This window comes from Aethalodelphis obliquidens, unplaced genomic scaffold (assembly GCF_003676395.1).
Source record: "Aethalodelphis obliquidens isolate GAN/ISIS:26980383/991018 unplaced genomic scaffold, ASM367639v1 scaffold18, whole genome shotgun sequence".
NCBI classification, from domain to species: Eukaryota; Metazoa; Chordata; class Mammalia; order Artiodactyla; family Delphinidae; genus Aethalodelphis; species Aethalodelphis obliquidens.
In genome coordinates, this window is record NW_020837962.1 from 1204359 (window position 1) to 1222225 (window position 17867).

Sequence of the window (17867 nt, forward strand, 5' to 3'; positions counted from 1 at the left end):
CAGGGCAACAAGATTGTCTCTCTAAAAATTTTTACGGAGATGTAAGAAGAAAGGAAAATGAGTGTTTCAATTCTGCAAGAATGTTTAAAAATTTGTTTCGTTTATGTTTTGAATGGGAGATAGATGTACACATGGTACTAAAATCCAAAAGGAACAAAAGGATATGAACTAAAAAGACTCTCTCTGACCCCTGTAGCCATTCTTTGGAGGCAATCACTATGGCTAGCTTGTGTAAGCTTCCCAAAGTTTTTAGAAGCACTTGCAGATGTTTGAGCGTATTAGTCTCCTGGGGCTGCTGTAACAAATGAGCACAAACTGGGTGGCTTAGAACAACAGAAATACATTCTCTCTCAGTCCTGGAGGCCAGAAGTTTGAAATCACTGTCGCAGGGCTGAAATCAAGGGCTGGCAGGGCTGCGCTCCCTCCAGAGGCTCGGGGGGAGTGTCCCTTCCTTTCTTGTTCCAGCTTATGTTGCTTGCCAGCCATCCTTCCCTGTTTGGTGGCTCCATCACTCCAGTTTCAAGGCCAGCATCTTCAAATCTCTCTCTGCTCTGTCGTCACATAGTCTTCTCTCTCTGTGTGGTCTCCCTCCAATTCTCTCATGTGGATACATGTGATTGAATTTAGGGCTCACCTGGATGATTCAGGGTAATCGTGCCATCTCAAGATCCTTAATCACATCTGCAAAGGCTTTGTCATTTAAGGTAATGTTCACAAATTCCAGGGATTAGGATGTGAATATCCTTTGGGGGGCTATTTTTCAGCCTACTACAACAGTAAAATGAATAGTATACTATACATACTTTTCTGGACCTTGCTTCTAATAGTGAACAACTGAAATAACCTAAGGGTCCATTAATTCAGGACTGGTTCAGTAAATTATAATACATCCATCAGATGCAAAAAGGTGTAACCACTAAGAGGAATGAAGTGGACCTGCTGACATGGAACCATAGTCACTATAAAGCAGAAAAAAGCAACTTGGAGAGGTGCATATGAGCAAAGTGAAACTTTGGAGAGATATACGTCAAACTTAAAAGTGGCCTCCCCTGGGGAGTGGGACTTTTTTATGTTATACCTTTGTACTGTTGAAATTTTAAAATCAAACATGTTCTTTAATAATGCAGGTATTTTATAATAAATCCAGAAGAAAATGGACTTGCATTTAGTTTTTCTGGATGAATTATGTTGCAGAAGTAATAGAGGGTTGTTAAAATTTAACCTTTTGAAAATTTGTTTCCCAGATAGCAGACCCTACACTAGCTGAAATGGGAAAAAACTTGAAGGAGGCCATGAAGATGCTAGAGGACAGTCAGAGGTGAGCCTGTGGAACAGAAGTGACCCATTAAATGTGTTCAACTTGCTGTGAAACTGACAGCACTAGTTTCCTTCTGTTAAAGACACCTCTTGGTCTGTCATACAGAGTGAAGTAAGTCAGAAAGAGAAAGACAAATACCGTATGCTAACATATATATGGAATCTAAGAAAAAAAAATGTCATGAAGAACCTAGGGGTAAGATGGGAATAAAGACACAGACCTACTAGAGAATGGACTTGGATATGGGGAGGGGGAAGGGTAAGCTGTGACAAAGCGAGAGAGAGGCATGGACATATATACACTACCAAACGTAAGGTAGACAGCTAGTGGGAAGCAGCTGCATAGCACAGGGAGATTAGCTCGGTGCTTTGTCACCACCTAAAGGGGTGGGATAGGGAGGGTGGGAGTGAGGGAGACGCAAGAGGGAAGAGATATGGGAACATATGTGTATGTATAACTGATGCACTTTGTTATAAAGCAGAAACTAACACCATTGTAAAGCAATTGTACTCCAATAAAGATGAAAAAAAAAAAGACACCTCTTGGTTTCAGAACGTCACACTTAGCTTCAGCTGAATTTAAAATTGGTATTTGTCTTGGGTATAAGGTGCTTTGTAATTAAAGGATTTTGAAATTAAGGGACAGGACTTATAATTTTCAGTCCTGCCTACTAAGAGTTTCATTTATTTAATATATTGACTTGAATCTATAAATACTTCTTACTGTATATTCAGGTCATATAGGGCATCAACTAACCAAGAAGTGGCTTGAAGTATTATTATATTTTTAATATTATTTTCCTGAAACTAAACCCTACCCCAGCCTGGGGGCTGGGACGAGAAGGCGAGATGTGTGTTTCAAATCTCATATCAGTTACTAAGAGGTTGTGAGCAACGTTATCACATGTTCATGCTCAAATGTTAGAAGGTTAACAGTTTTTTATTTCGTTTAAATTAGAAGAACAGAGGAGGAAAATGGAAAGAAGCTCCTATCAGGGGATATTCCAGGGCCACTGCAAGGCAGGTAGGTGGCAATGAAGATAAGTACCTTTACTTAGGGTGTACACTTTCTTTAAACCAAGATTTTACCATCACTGACTTACAATTTTAGTTTTAATGAGCACAAAGCAAATTGAGAGTTATATGTAGTGTAACAGAAAACTGAAATGCCATTGGTTGGTTGGTGATAACGCTAAACCTACTGTTTCTCCCCCTTTCCCGTTCAGAGTTTAACACAACCTTGTAACTCAGAAGTGATACACAAACTCATAACTCAGCTATCACACTTGATTCATCCTTGAAACCAGTAATCTGTTTGGTAGACTGAGCTTTATTGTGAGAGTTATTTTAACTTGATAAGATTTATCATTTTATTATATAGTAAATGAAAGGAAAATGTCAACTCTAATTTATTAGCAGAGTGGTTTATTTTTTGGCAACTAAAGCAAATCTGTCAAGTGTTTGTGACTTGAGCTATCAGGGAAGAAGTCAGAAAAATAAGTAGTTATCCAACTAACATTTTCACAGGATGTTAGCACTCAATCTGGAGTTATCTGGAGTTAAAGTCCCGGCCCAGTTTCCCTCAGACAAACTTATTATTTTTTTTATAACCAGGAAACTGTACGTAGGTAAATAGTACAACTCCCTTAAGTTGTCCTTTGACTTGAATATAAATATGTACAATAAGTATGTTGCAAAAGAGTAGTATAGAGGAAGGATCCTAGTGTGCCAATAAATGTCACATCTAACACACCCAGATACTAATTTTTTTTTTGGCTGCATTGGGTCTTCGTTGCTGCGCACAGGCTTTTTCTAGTTGCAGCAAGCAGGGGCTACTCTTCGCTGCAGTGTGCTGGCTTCTCATTGCAGTGGCTTCTCTTGTTGCAGAGTACGGGCTCTAGGCACGCGGGCCTCAGTAGTTTTGGCTCACTGGCTCTAGAGCGCAGGCTCAGTAGTTGTGGCGCACGGGCTTAGTTGCTCTGCGGCATGTGGGATCTTCCCAGACCAGGACTCGAACCCGTGTCCCCTGCAGTGGCAGGTGGATTCTTAACCACTGTGCCACCAGGGAAGTCCCCAGGTACTAACGTTTTAAAATAAGCACTCCTGCTTGTAGATGAAGGGTGCTGACTTGAAGTCCTCTACGGGTGAAGTTCATTCTCCAGCTGAGAACAGGAACCAAATCTTGTAAGTCTCCTCATCCCAGGCCTACTGAAGGGAATTAAAGCGTTCCACTCATCCCACAGAAGTTTCCCTAGAAGACATACTACCAAGAACATCCGTAATTCTCAGAGTGGGAGGGCATTAATGTCACCGGTCAGGAGTACTCACACTAATAATGCTAATAGCCAGCGCCTGAGATAGCAGTTCCCCAGGCGTGGCATTCGGTGCTTTTCATGGACTAACAGCATCCTCACAGTTGTATAATGTAGGGCTTCGTGAGTTTCAGTAGCTTGCTCGAGGTCATGTGGCCTCATCTTTACACAATGTCCAAGGATCAGAGTCCCTCACACGTGAAGGTCAGCACCTTGAGGAAGATAGGTTTGGGGACATTGTTTTGATGGTGCTTTTTGAAAAGAGATAACATTTTTGGGGGGGGTGCTGCATTGGGTCTTCATTGCTGTGCATGGGCTTTCTCTAGTTGCGGCAAGGGGGGGCTACTCTTTGTTGCAGTGCGCAGGCTTCTCATTGCAGTGGCTTCTCTTGTTGCAGAGCACAAGCTCTAGGTGCACGGGCTTCAGTAGTTGTGGCTCACGGGCTCTAGAGCACAGGCTCAGTAGTTGTGGCACACGGGCTTAGTGGCTCCACGGCATGTGGGATCTTCCTGGACCAGAGCTCGAACACATGTCCCCTGCATTGGCAGGCAGATTCTGAACCACTGTGCCACCAGGGAAGCCCGAAAGAGAGAACTTTTTATTAGTCACATTCTCATTAATAAAGTGATAGTATTTTGACATCACATGTTTTACAAGTTGCCTTGCCATTGCTTAGAACTTCACCTTTCACATTCTTCTCATAAGTTTCCACCTCCTCATGTGATGAGCATTTAAAAACATATCTTGGATAGAAGTAAGTGTTTATACTGCAAGTGAATCTGCAGTTTCCCCAGCTTGGGGAAGAGGTAATAATAAATCATGCTTGCATTTCATGTTTAGCTCTGTTAGAACAAACAGACAAGACTCCCACATGGAGAGAAGCTAGATACACCAGTGGCACTGGAGTATTCTTGCTGCTTTTGTGACCTTCCAACAGCTTATAAGGACTACTTCGGCCCTTATTACATGCTTATTAAATAGTCTCCAAGATTCAAATGAACAGGTAGAGAAATATTGCTAAAGCAGGTGAAATTTTTAAAAATCAAATTAATATTTAGGCAGAAGATTAATCACAAGTAAGGTTATATTCAGAATTCAGTTGATAATTTGAGGTTTGTTTTAAAAATGATGTATACTGTATCTCAAAACACATTATTTCTTTCGTAGCTCCTCAGTTAAAAAAGAAAACATGTCAAGCTAATTTAGATGAGAGAAAATAGTGAGAGACTGGTGAGGGATGTGTGCTGTTTCCACCTGTTTGTCAGCTGTTTTTCTGTTCCGCAGTGGACAGGACATGGTGAGCATCCTCCAGTTAGTTCAGAATCTGATGCACGGAGATGAAGATGAGGAGCCCCAGAGTACCCGGTAATGGAGAACAGTTGGCAGCTTCTGTTTGAAAGTATATGTGTTCTTGATTTTGATAATGATTGCATTCTCACAAGTTGCTGCAGTAATAAGCTATATTTAATTCCTAGTTACATGTGATATTAAAATGATGTTCAGTTTCTTCAGAGAGACATTGACATATTTTAGATAATATATTTTGTAAAAGGAAGTCATTTACTAAAATCTTGTCGTTTTTATGGTCTTGTGTCTTAGGGAGGGGCTGGCACAGGGGCCAGAGCATAGCTGCTGTGTGCTTTTCTGTTTCTGACTGCTTCTGCTCCTGTGCTTCCGCCTCTGATTGCTGAGAAGTGCTGCAGCTGAATTCATTGGTGGCAGGCCACTTTGTGAATCATCTGTTTATTTTATTTCTGTTTATGCATCTATCAAGCAATTTATTTAGTTTCATTTTCTGTTTAATAGTTTTAAATTTAATTTTTTTGGAGTAAGTAATTCATTCTTCCAGTTCAAATTTCAAAAGATAAAAAGGGTGTATACACAAAGGCAATTTTCCTTCTTACCTCTGCCTCCCTACCTTGTTCTCCTTCCTAGAGATAAGTTGCCAGTTTCTTGTGTATTCGTCAGAGATATTTCATGTGTATGTACACCCAAGCAAAATGTCTGTGCTCACCCCCTCCAGTACCTAAATACTATGCATGTTGTTCTGTGACTTGCTATTTTCATTTATGTCTTGGAGTTCCTGGCATAGCAGTATACAAGGAGCTTTCTCCTTTAAGAGCTGTTTAGTGTTACTCTAAATGGATGAGCCATATTTTATTTAACCAGTCTCCTTTTCATGTTTTACTCTTACGAACATTCCAACAGCCAGTAACTCTGTGCATGTGTCATTTCTCATAGAAGAAGTGTTTCTGTAGGTTAAAGTCCTAGAAGTGGGATTGCTGGGCCAGATAAGTTTGTGCATTTGTAAATTTGACAGATATTGCCAAATTTCCCTTCGTGGAATTGTGCCAATTCACATTCCCACCCATAATGTGTGAAAGTACATCTTTCCCCACACCTTTGCCTGAAAGGGTATTAGCAGACTTAAGGATCGTTGCCAGTCTGATAGGTGAGAAATGATATTTCAGCATAGTTTTAGTTTGCATTTTTCTTATGAACCAGATTAAGTGTCTTTTGTATGTTTTAAGACACATTTATATTCCCTATTCTATGAACTGTCTCCTTTGCCCAGTATCCTGTCAATTTTTTGTTTTTTTCTTTTTACATTTATTCTTTATAAGGGAAATTAGTCCATCCACTTTAATAATATGTAAAACAATACCTAGTTCCCCTTGAATGTGCTGTGTTGTTATAAATAGCTATTTAATGCAGGGAATTGATCTTCGTCTGTTGATTATTAAATTTTCTGCACATTTTAGCTCTACTCTCCATAGTTCTTCAACTGGTATTTAATTTAAAAAACTTTTTTGGAGAAAATTATTCAAAAACAGTTTGTGTATTTAGTTGGTATTCAATAAAAAGGATATTTATCTCCTAGGACTTGAATTTAAAAAAAAAATTTCCCCCCAAACTATTAATACCTTATGCATTGAATTTTCTAAATGTATCTCAGTGTCTGCCTTCTAGGCCATTAAATGCATTTCAAGTCTGACAGAAATTTCTGTGGAATAATGTGTCTCTGTGTTTTATATATTTATGCTTTGACTAATACTTTTTTTTTAATCTAATAAATTTTGATTAACAGAATCCAGAATATTGGAGAACAAGGTCATATAGCTTTGTTGGGGCACAGTCTGGGAGCTTACATTTCAACTCTGGACAAAGAGAAGCTGAGAAAACTTACAACTAGGATACTTTCAGACACTACCTTATGGCTATGCAGAATTTTCAGGTAATAAGTTTTTAGTTTCTGGTAAAGACATTTATGCGTTGGTTATAGACTGTGAGAGATCTATTTTCTGGAGCTATGCTACCTGGGTTCAGCTCTGCCTCTTCCCTTTCCTCTTGGAAGCGTTGCTTAACCACTCCATGCCTCAGTTTCCTTATCTATGAAATGGGGATAGCCTTAATATCTATTTGATGACATTGTTGTGAGGATTACATGAACTAATGAATTAATACATGTAAAGAGCTGAGAACATGAGCACATACATGTTGGATAATGTCCACAGTTACTTGTTCTTAAGATTCCTAATTGGCACATGTTGATAGAAGGTACAGCAGTGGAATAGGTTCAAGTATTTTTAATCAAAGTATTAGCTGTGCTTTAGTAAAAAGGAAATGCTGTCGTAAGGAAGATGAGTATGTGTTATGAAATTGAAATTTGCTTTATACTGTGATAATATTGGCATTATTAAGGAATTCTAGCAGACTGAGGAGTCAGTAGAAGAAATGGGACCAATGGTATTTTGTGCTTATTTATGCTATTACGTTTATGGAAAAGGAATGTTTACCTAACGTTGGAACATTTAACTTAGGAGACTTATTTTCAGATGCTGGGAAAGAGCTTGACCTGGCGAGAGTATGAATTTGCCTAACTGTATGGCAAAGGAGAAATTTTCTTCTGTTCTAATAAAAATCCAATACCTGTAACTGAAAATCTCTCTGTCCTTCTTTTTGGAGAATGAGAAGAATAAAATGTCCCAGGCAGATATTAGTGAAAGCAAAAGTTAGGCTGACTAGCATTTTTGACAGTTTCACTTAACTTTGGATGTTTTAGGGCTGAAACTACTAAGAACCATGCCTGCATTATCCAGTGCTGGCTTTATTGTAAAGTAAGCCAGTGCATGATCTTCAGCCTTTTTATATCTGAGGGATTCCCATTCTCTACTGGTTTTCATAGTTTCTGCTCTTTCTGGAGCTGGGTGTGGATGAGGGGTCATTGCCTCTGTTCTTTATAACCTCCAGCTGCAGTGAGGTGTCAGCCCACTGAGATGAGGGTGATTCCGATCTCCTTTCACTGAGATAGGAATTGAGAAAAGAATTACTTCCATGGTTATAAGACTGGGATATAATATCAGAGATAAGAACATACTGACATATGGGTGTCTCTTAACAGGTATGAAAATGGCTGTGCTTATTTCCACGAAGAAGAAAGAGAAGGACTTGCAAAGATCTGTAGGCTTGCCATTCATTCCCGTTATGAAGACTTTGTGGTGGATGGGTTCAATGTGTTATATAACAAGACGCCTGTTATATATTTAAGTGCTGCTGCTAGGCCTGGCCTGGGCCAGTACCTCTGTAATCAGGTAATGCGGCATAAGGTGGATATTTTAAAGAAACGATGTTTTGTTCTGTCCTGGAAGTTTTTCTTTAGCTGCTGTTTTTTTCAAGTGAAAAGAAAGGTGATTTTCTTATAAGCTTGTTTTGTCATTATTATGTATAAATGTGTATTAATAAATTTAGATATATATATATGTATTTTTTTTTAGTTGCCCAAAGGCAACCACAGTCAACACGTTACTTTATTTCCTTTCAGACTTGGCTTAATCAGAGTGTATGTGTGTTTTTACATAGCTATAGCTGGCTTTTTTCACTTACTGTTATACAGGTTCATATCATGTTTTACCAGTTCTCCAAAGTAAAGTATGTTTTTAATATCTTCATAATATTCCTTCAAGTGAGTATATAGTATTTTAACTGTTTCCCTTTTGGGTAATTAGAGTGTTCACATTCTTTTGCTTTTTATGACCATTTTGAGGAAGTGCTCTTCGTATAGTGCTTTTATGGACATCTTTGTGCATGAAGCTTTTCTATACTTTGGGTTGTATTCCTCAGATGGATTTTCAGAGCCAGTCTAGAATTATTAGATCAAAGAGCATTACCTTTTTTTTTTTTTTTTTTTGCATTACCATTTTTTAAAGTTCATGGTAGCCTGATTACAGGGCTACCTTGAGTCAAGAATTTGTTAAGCCTCTTGGCCAAGAATGTTTTAAAGTAAAACCCATAGGATTGGAGGGGTTGTCTTTTGTAAGATGGAGGAGTCCAGGGAGATACATAGGGGAAACTCAGGGCTTAAGTTGATTCTGAGCTGTGGTCATTGGTGGCAAGAAATTATGTCCTCTTCTTGAGGGTGTACAAAATAAGGAGTTTTATAATATCTCTGTAGAAACATGAAACAAATTACTTATTGAGTACCTACTGTAGGCCAGGCTCTTATGGACCCAGAGCTGTCTTGGAACAGCAGTCCAATCTGCGAAAGATGTGTGAGAGTGTTCTGTTAAGTGGGAAAGGTAGGTGGCAGAATAGTCATGTTCATGTTTTAAAAAGTGTGTACATACTTATATGCATATGTTTTTTATACCTAGAAAAATATATATATTTTTGCCTAGCAATTATCTGCTTATGGGGGGGGATTTTCACTTTTAATTTCTATAATTTTTTATTGTGTGTTTTACTTGGGTTTCACTTTCATAATTTAAAAGAAAAATTCTTTAAGGGGATAAAGTGTGAATAAAGTGCTTGTTAAATTTTTGGTCTTTAAATGCTTCCAAGTTTTAGTTATACAGAGCAATATGCTGCAAATGTTAAAAAAATTCCTAAAACATATACTCCTTAAGGATTTGGAAGCTAAAAATGAGGAATATAAAATTTATTCGACAATTACTGTCTCCATAACGCTGACTTCATTTCTCTCAAGAGATGTACATCTGCTAGTCCATATCTATTGCTTTTTAGGAATGGGTGGACCCATAAATAAGATATTGTACTTTGAATGCCTTTAGCCAGTGTTATTTACCACTTATCCTTGGAGGAAGGATTCTGAATTATCCCCCCAAATGCTCATATTGCGAGTTCCTAAGGAGAGAGGATATTTAAAAAGAATAATTGTGACTTAGAGCCACAATCTTTTGGGGACATAAGGGAATGGTGACAAAGATCTTTCTTGTAAAATTGCATGTTTCTTCTTGCAGCTTGGCTTGCCCTTCCCCTGCTTGTGTCGTGTACCCTGTAACACTATGTTTGGATCCCAGCATCAGATGGTGAGTTCTTTAGGTTTATAAAATAATAAAGAATTGTGTTTTGAAACCGTACCTTCCTTTAAACTGCAGTTCTGTTTGCTGGCCTCCAGATAATTATTAGCTTATTCATGGATTGCTTAGATCTTCCTATTGCATAATACATGCTGCCAGGTTTGAATGTCCAGGAAGATTGGCTGGCATAAAGGTGAGGAGCACCTGGCTCTTAAGGAATCTTGTAATCACTGTATCACCTGTTTTAAGTAGAAACATGGAGTCCAGTTAAGCCTCAGAAATTCCTTCTAAAGCTCATTCTTTCAAATGGTTATCACTGTTGCCTGGATTTGTGAATGGGCAGATTTTGATTATTGTAATCCTTGGCATTGGATTCTGCATATTTTTAGACATGCAAGTGATAAGCCTTTCCATACTGAAGTCAGAAGCAAAAGGGATAGGTTTTAGGGTTCTGCGTTTCTTTTTTTTTTTTTTTTTTTTTGCCATACGCGGGCCTCTCACTGTTGTGGCCTCTCCCATTGCGGAGCACAGGCTCTGGACGCTCAGGCTCAGCAGCCATGGCTCACGGGCCCAGCCGCTCTGCGGCATGTGAGATCTTCCCGGACCGGGGCACGAACCCGTGTCCCCTGCATCGGCAGGTGGACTCCCAACAACTGTGCCACCAGGGAAGCCCTCTGCATTTCTTTTTCAAGGTAGTTAGATTTTCTGGTTCAGATACGTCAATGAGTAATATCAGAGATACATTTTTGGTTGTTTTTGGTGGGGGGGTGGGGGTTTGAGAGAACATTCTTTTTTATTGTAAATGTTTAAAACTAGAGAAATGTTGGTTCTGTATGTCCAGTTTCTAACTTGAATCTCATTTAACTGATTTTTCTAGTTAGTCTTCAAGGAAAACGATTTTATTTTCACAACTGTGATTGGAGAAAAAAGGAAAATTGTCAAGAAAAGAATTGCTCTGATAAATTTTGAGAGTCATCTTCTTTTAGAAGTTAGAATTTTTCAGTGTATACGCTTTTGTGCTGGTTGTCTCATGTTTTTGTGGTTTGTCTTTCAATCCCAGGACGTTGCCTTCCTGGAGAAACTGATTAAAGATGACATAGAACGAGGAAAACTGCCCCTGTTGCTTGTTGCAAATGCTGGTAGGTATCATGAACCTGAATCTTCCATTTTGGACATACAAGAAAGAGGCTAGATAGTTAGCCTAAAAGAGATCAAGTCTTAAGAATGTTTGTGTGCCACATGTTTAAGGAAGGTCGGTATCAGCACTGTGGTGAGAATTACAGTACTAAAGTTTTAGCTCATTAGATTCCCTTAATTGTTGGTTTGTTTTGGGAGTTCTTGTTTGTGTGTATATACTTTTTCATTTAGGTTGTGCTTCTCTATTCCTTCATATGCTTCCTTTCTAAATTGAATTTTTTTTTTTTTTTTTTTTTGGCTGTGTTGGGTCTTCGTTGCTGCACGCAGGTTTTTCTCTAGTTGCAGCGAGCAGGGGCTATTCTTTGTTGCACGTGTGGGCTTCTCATTGTGGTGGCTTCTCGTTGCAGAGCACGGGCTCTAGGTGCACAGGCTTCAGTAGTTGTGGCATGTGGGCTCAGTAGTTGTGGCTCGCAGGCTCTAGAGCGCAGGCTCAGTAGTTGTGGCGCACGGGCTTAGTTGCTCCGTGGCATATGGGATCTTCCTGGCCCAGGGCTCAAACCCGTGTTCCCTGCATTGGCAGGTGGATTCTTAACCACTGTGCCACCAGGGAAGCCCTAAATTAAATTCTTAAATGTCACATTTAAATGTCCACCTTTGAGACAGCCGGTCAGCTACCACTTTCTGCTGTGCTCACCACATTGTATTCAGCATTGTACTTGAAGCTCTAGATAGTGGAGTAAGGCAAGAAAAATAATTAAATGACATACAGTTTGGAAAGGAAGAATAAACTGTCTTTATTTGCAGATGGCATGATTGTATAGGTAGAAAGTCCTAAGGAAACCACAAAGAACAGCCATTGGAACTAATAAGCAGATCTATCAAGCTTGCAATGAACAATTGAAATTTAAATGCCATTCATAATAGCATCAAGAAAAAAACCTTTATGGATAAATTTAACAAAATAAGGCAAGATATGTACACTGAAAACTACAGAATGTTGCTGAGAGAAATTCAAGAAGACCCAAATAAATGGAACAATATGGCATGTGCATGGGTTGAAAGACGCAATATTATTAAGTCATATCTCCCCAAATTAATCTATAGATTCAACTCAATCCTTATCAAAATCTCAGCAGACTTCCCATTTCTTATAGAAATTGATGAGCTGATTTTAAAATTTATATGGACATAAAAGGATCTAAGAAGAGACAAAATAATTGTGAAAAAGAACAACACTGGAAGACTTATCCTATCTGACTTTTAGACTTACTGTACAGCTACAAATAAAAGAGTGTGAGATTGGGCTTCCCTGGTGGCGCAGTGGTTGAGAGTCTGCCTGCAGATTCAGGGGACACGGGTTCATGCCCCGGTCCGGGAAGATCCCACGTGCCGCGGGGCAGCTGGGCCTGTGAGCCATGGCCGCTAAGCCTGCGCGTCCGGAGCCTGTGCTCCGCAACAGGAGAGGCCACAACAGTGAGAGGCCTGCGTACCGCAAAAAAAAAAAAAGAAAGAAACATAACCAGTCTACTATCAATCACTTAATAGATGGGAGAGGCTGCAGTTTACACGTGATTGAGTGGTTTACCAGTGTGACTACATTGTCACCAGAGTGCACGTCCCAGTGGTTAGCAAGCGGGCGTTGCCACAAAAGGAAGAGAGCCCGAATGTGGTCCAGTCACTTAAACACGGCACAATGCTTTATGTTTTGATGGCTCATGTGACACAACCCATGCGTTGGCCTTTGATCTTGTTTCAACTAAACTAAATGTGTCATTTTAGATTTTTTTAAAAAATTTGAGACAAATTTGGATGGGGGGAGGAGTGGAGTTGTCAGCCCTTTTCCTGGCATAACCCCTGCAAAAGAAGCACTTGTATTAGTTGTGTTTGTTGAAGAGCGTTAGAAATCTTGTTAGGTGGGTTCTGCTAACTGGAAATTTAGGACAGTTGGGAGAATGTGTGACTGTGCCTTTTACTAAAGGCTCTGTGAGGAGGATCTGCCCAGCAAAGCCTGCAGTGTAAACAGATCACCTAGGGAATGGGTTAAAGTGTGTAATATGTTTCAACTGACTTCAGAATGCTTTCTATACTAAAACAAAATACCTCTCGGGAATTCCCTGGTGGTCTAGTGGTTAGGATTCTGCGCGTTCACTGCCATGGCCTGGGTTCAATTCCTGGTCAGGGAACTGAGATCCTGCAAGCCGTGCAGTGCAGCAAAAAACAAAAAAGAAAACAAACAAAAAAACCACAAAGGACCTCTCAAATTTGGTTAAAACAAACAAAACAAATTCATCTATGTATTTTTTTATAGAGAGCACACCTAAATAAAAATTACCCAGAAAGTGATAAAAAGTAAGTGTGGAAAAGGGATATCTTGGGCAAATGCTAACGAAACACAAGTACTGTAGCAAGGTTGCTGTGAGATAAAATAGACTTCATATTAATAATGATTCATGGCATCTACTCAGAGATATAACAGGTATGAATGCTTATGAATATAACTTTGAAATATATAAAGGAAAAGTTGATAGAATACAAGTATAAATTGACAAAACCACAATCTTGGTGGGAGACTTGAATATATTTCTCATGAAACATCAGATCAAGTAAATAGAAAATAAGTATATAGAGGATTTAAATAACACAGTTAACAAGTTTGATTTTATAGATACATATAGTGAACAATACACACTCTTCAAAACTTGAATAACCAGTTTGCAAAAGTTGATTTTAAGCCAGTCCACAAAGAAAATCTCAATAAAACAGAGCTACAGTGTTACTTCTCTCATAGAGAGATAATGTATATAGAAGATTTTATCATGCTGCAAAGACTCAGAAAATATTTGTTTTAGTATCCTTTCTTGTGTGTTTTATCCTAGGAACTGCAGCAGTAGGGCACACAGATAAGATTGGGCGTTTGAAAGAGCTCTGTGAGCAGTACGGCATATGGCTCCACGTGAAAGGGTGAGTGGAGGGGAATTTGGCTGCATGGTGGGCTGGCAGAGTGCCCAGGAGGAGCTCACTTTGTCGTCACATATATCACTAAGGGCTCTTTGGCTTGCAGATTACAAAATTACCCAAATTGGCTTAAGCAAGAAGTTTTATTGGCTCCCGTAGCTAAGAAGACAAGTGTTAGGATTGGCCTTAGGCACCACGTCAGCCAGGTCACTTGGCTGAAGTTCCTCCATGGTGGTGGCTCCGTCTGTAGATAGCCTTTCCTTTTCTGGTGCAGAGTTGCTGCAGCAACTCCATCCGCCTTTCCAGGTGTGTGCAGAGGGTCAGAAGTCCCAGCAGGAGTCTCATACTGAGCCAGTTGCTGTGGCGAGGGAAATGTAACACTCTTAATAGTTTAGGTGATTTGTGAAGCTGTGGTCTCATAGAGGAGATTGGGGTGGCTTCCCAGAAGGCCATTGGACTGCTGCTAAGAGAAGAGAGGGGAGAGGATGCAGGGCAGCCCAAGTAGTCCATTTCCAGGACATCATACACGTACACGGTGCGTTGCTTTTTAATTTGTCCCTCTGGGAAAGAATGATGACTGGGAAATAATACTGGTATCTACCAAAGATATAAAATAATATAAAATAAGACACCCATTACACTAAGTAAGTAGATGACACCCCCTGAAATACGTTTTGATTAAAATGCATTTTCCAGGTTTTCCTGAAAGTTGTATATGTACCACACTTTATGTTGCTGTTATAAAAGCTACCAACACAGCTGAAAGACATGTAAATGTCAGTGTGGAACAGCACAGCCCTTTTTAAAAAATTTTTTTTAATTTAAAATGTGTACTTAGTGAATAAGCAGCAGTAAGTAATTAGTTCTTAGGTCTGTGTTTTTTCTTCCAGTGTGAATCTGGCAACATTGGCTCTAGGTTATGTCTCCTCATCAGTGCTGGTATGTTGTTGATTTACTAAATACTGTGTTTTTAAGAAGGAATTTAACATCACCTAATCCCTGATGGCTTTTCACAGTTTTTATGAATGGAGAAAGGTGTTGGGTTTAGTGTATCCTGATAGTGTAACAAGAAGTTGTTCTCTCTGTGGTAGGCTGCAACCAAATGTGACAGCATGACGTTGACTCCAGGCCCATGGCTGGGTTTGCCAGCAGTTCCTGCTGTGACGCTTTATAAGCACGACGATCCTGCCTTGGTAAGCTTACTCTCACTGGGAGGGAGTGGGGAGTGGCTAATAATCATTGGGTCTGGGGGCAAAATACAGAAAAAGGAAAAAGTGAACACTTTCCTTAATGTTACCTCTGTGACTTTTTTTTTGAAAAAAATGTTTTTGACATAAATGAAACTATGCCATATATATTTTTCTATTTAGTCTCCCTATACTACCCCATGTGTATGAAAAACTTTTTATCACTGTGTAATATTCCATCACTTGAGTACCACAGTTATTTAATCATTCTCCATTTGTGAACTTTTAGGCTGTTTTCAAATTTTTGTTACTAAAATAATGAGCATCATTCTGTGTTTCAAATTATTCCTTACACTGGGTTCCCAGAAGTGGAATTAATAACGAGTAAGAGTATTTTAAGGTTCTTGATCCACATTGTCTAAAAGGTTGTAACATGATATAGTTTTTAAAAGCATAGTGGTGGTTCTTGTTAGTGGATCAGTTAGTGAGAGGCATATGCAAAATAAGCTTTCATTGATTCTTCTTAAACAGTTAATACCTTGCTCCGGTGATAATGGCCAGGTGTTTGAGGATGCTCAGAACAGCCTTGGGAGGGGCCGCTTGAATGGCTAAGCGCTCCAGCTCTGGGATGAACCCATTTGGATTCTCATCTTGGCTTTGCCACATCTTAGCCATGAACCCTTAGACAAAGCAAGGTCTCTGAGCTAAGTTGCCTGGAATACTTACCTCATGGAGTTGTTTGATGATCAAATGAATAATGCAAGCCAAGTGCCTGCATAGCATCTGACACAAACCAAGTGCATAGTAAATGGTAACTAGTTAGTTCTGCTATGTGATTTCATTGGCTTTGATTAATAAACCCATATTGGCTTTTTTAGACTTTAGTTGCCGGTCTTACATCAAATAAGCCAACAGACAAGCTCCGTGCTCTGCCACTGTGGTTGTCTTTACAATACTTGGGACTTGATGGGATTGTGGAGAGGATTAAGCATGCCTGTCAGCTGGTGAGTAGAAACCTGAAGTTCAAATGAGTCACAGATACTCCATGGCAAAAACAGAGACAGAAAAATGCTTCATTGATTTACCCTCCCCCCAATACCTTGTTGTCTGGATTTCCCATCTCATAAGCAAGCAGACTAATTTCCCTGCATATATAGGTTTCTTGTTCAAAGTTCTGGGAGAGACTGCTGGGGCTGTCCCAGCATTTGTGTCCATATGAAATCAGATTAAAATGAATGCCGGTGTCAGCATGGGGGAGAAAAGAAGTCCCAAGGTGACAGCGAAGGAGTGGAGAAGAATGCAGAAGCTGGGATAAATGTTCCACTTGACTGACCGACTCTTGAGGGTAAAGAAATATGATGGTTGAGGGGAGTAAGGCTGGCATGGATATTTTTAACAGCCACCAGCTTGGGCTCCCAAATTGCAAGGCTCTAGGGACAATTTTAATTCTCTGTTTGAGGTGTTCTAATTGTGAAAAATATATAATTATGTTGTAGTTTAGAAAGCAAAAAAAATGCCATATTTACACAGTTTGAGAGCTGAGTTCTACCTAAGTCTAAAGCATGATGTCACCTTTCTGTACCTCCAATTCCTCACCTGTAGAATAGGGGTGATGATGTGATGGAAGATTGTTATGAGGACTTAGTTCGTAAATGTAAAGCTCTTATAGCAGCACCTAGTCATATAGTAAGGTATGCAGATAGTTTTAAAAATAAATCTTTGTTTTAAATATGTTCTTGGAATTGACACTTCCTCATGTCATTTTTATATTTAAGAAAAATTAGTATTTTCATATTACTGTAGCAGGAGTCCTTTGGTTTATAATATTAGGATAGTTCATTTTAACATTAGTTTCTAATGAAATAGAAACATTCTAAATGAAGTAGTTTCATTTTTATATTAAGTAATATTAAGATTTATGTTCATTATGTTTACAGAAGCACCACATTTTTAAAAACATTTTCTCACTGGGCTGTTGGCTCACATCTTGAGGTTTGGTCCTTTGGAAGGAGAAGCCTTCATCGCCATGGTAACTAAGTCAGTTTGGGGAAGGTTTGGGCACTCCAAGGAGAGTTTTTCAATTCCCTTCAGTGTTTTTCAGTTCCCTTCAGTGTTTTTCAATTCAATTCAATGGGGCGCAGGAAAATAATGATGACAATTAGCCACCAAACACTTGAGGTCACTGCAGCTCTGGCATCTTCCTGCCAGCAAACGCTGTGGCGGATCTCAAACCCTCCTGAGCACTTGACTCTGCTGCTGACTCACTGCTGCTAAATGCACATGTGAAAACCGCATGGAGGTTTAGCAGGTGTGGTCGCCTGTGTCCAGTCCTGCCTTTGTAGTCCGCACCAGGTCACATGTTTCCTGAAAGCAAAAATCAGTGTCCTTCTTTTCTTCCTCCTTCTCATCTTCGTCTTCGTGGGAAGCAGTTCCTGAGCATTTACTCAGTGCCAGGCGCTGCGCAGCACCGTGGATGCAGGCTCTCACTTGGTCCCTACAGCTTCCCCAGAATATAAGGTCCACTGATAACATATTAATTAGTTTTCATGAGGGGTTTTCCTGTGTCCAACACTCAAATAAACATCTGTTGAATTAATGACCCCCAGGCCATGCAGTATATTGTTATTTTGTCCCCACATTAG

At 39.5% G+C, this 17867-nt stretch overlaps 1 protein-coding gene across 9 annotated transcripts in view; it reads left to right on the top strand.

The window, feature by feature from the left end:
- PDXDC1 (pyridoxal dependent decarboxylase domain containing 1) overlaps window positions 1–17867 on the top strand; it is a 48767-nt gene that overhangs the window by 12340 nt on the left and 18560 nt on the right. For 4 of the 9 annotated variants that reach the window (XR_003435068.1, XM_027117316.1, XM_027117309.1 and 1 more), the window contains exons 2-12: window positions 1245–1318; window positions 2276–2341; window positions 4914–4994; window positions 6718–6864; window positions 8032–8317; window positions 9887–9955; window positions 11007–11085; window positions 13960–14044; window positions 14929–14977; window positions 15130–15231; window positions 16104–16229. Coding sequence is in view for 8 of the 9 variants with exons in the window: in XM_027117316.1 (XP_026973117.1) it covers window positions 1245–1318; window positions 2276–2341; window positions 4914–4994; window positions 6718–6864; window positions 8032–8317; window positions 9887–9955; window positions 11007–11085; window positions 13960–14044; window positions 14929–14977; window positions 15130–15231; window positions 16104–16229 (1164 nt within the window). In the remaining variant the exon portion in view is untranslated. Of the gene's footprint in view, window positions 1–1244; window positions 1319–2275; window positions 2342–3415; window positions 3502–4913; window positions 4995–6717; window positions 6865–8031; window positions 8318–9886; window positions 9956–11006; window positions 11086–13959; window positions 14045–14928; window positions 14978–15129; window positions 15232–16103; window positions 16230–17867 lie in introns of those variants that run through there. The other 5 variants (XM_027117313.1, XM_027117311.1, XM_027117315.1 and 2 more) reach the window with 5 other exon arrangements.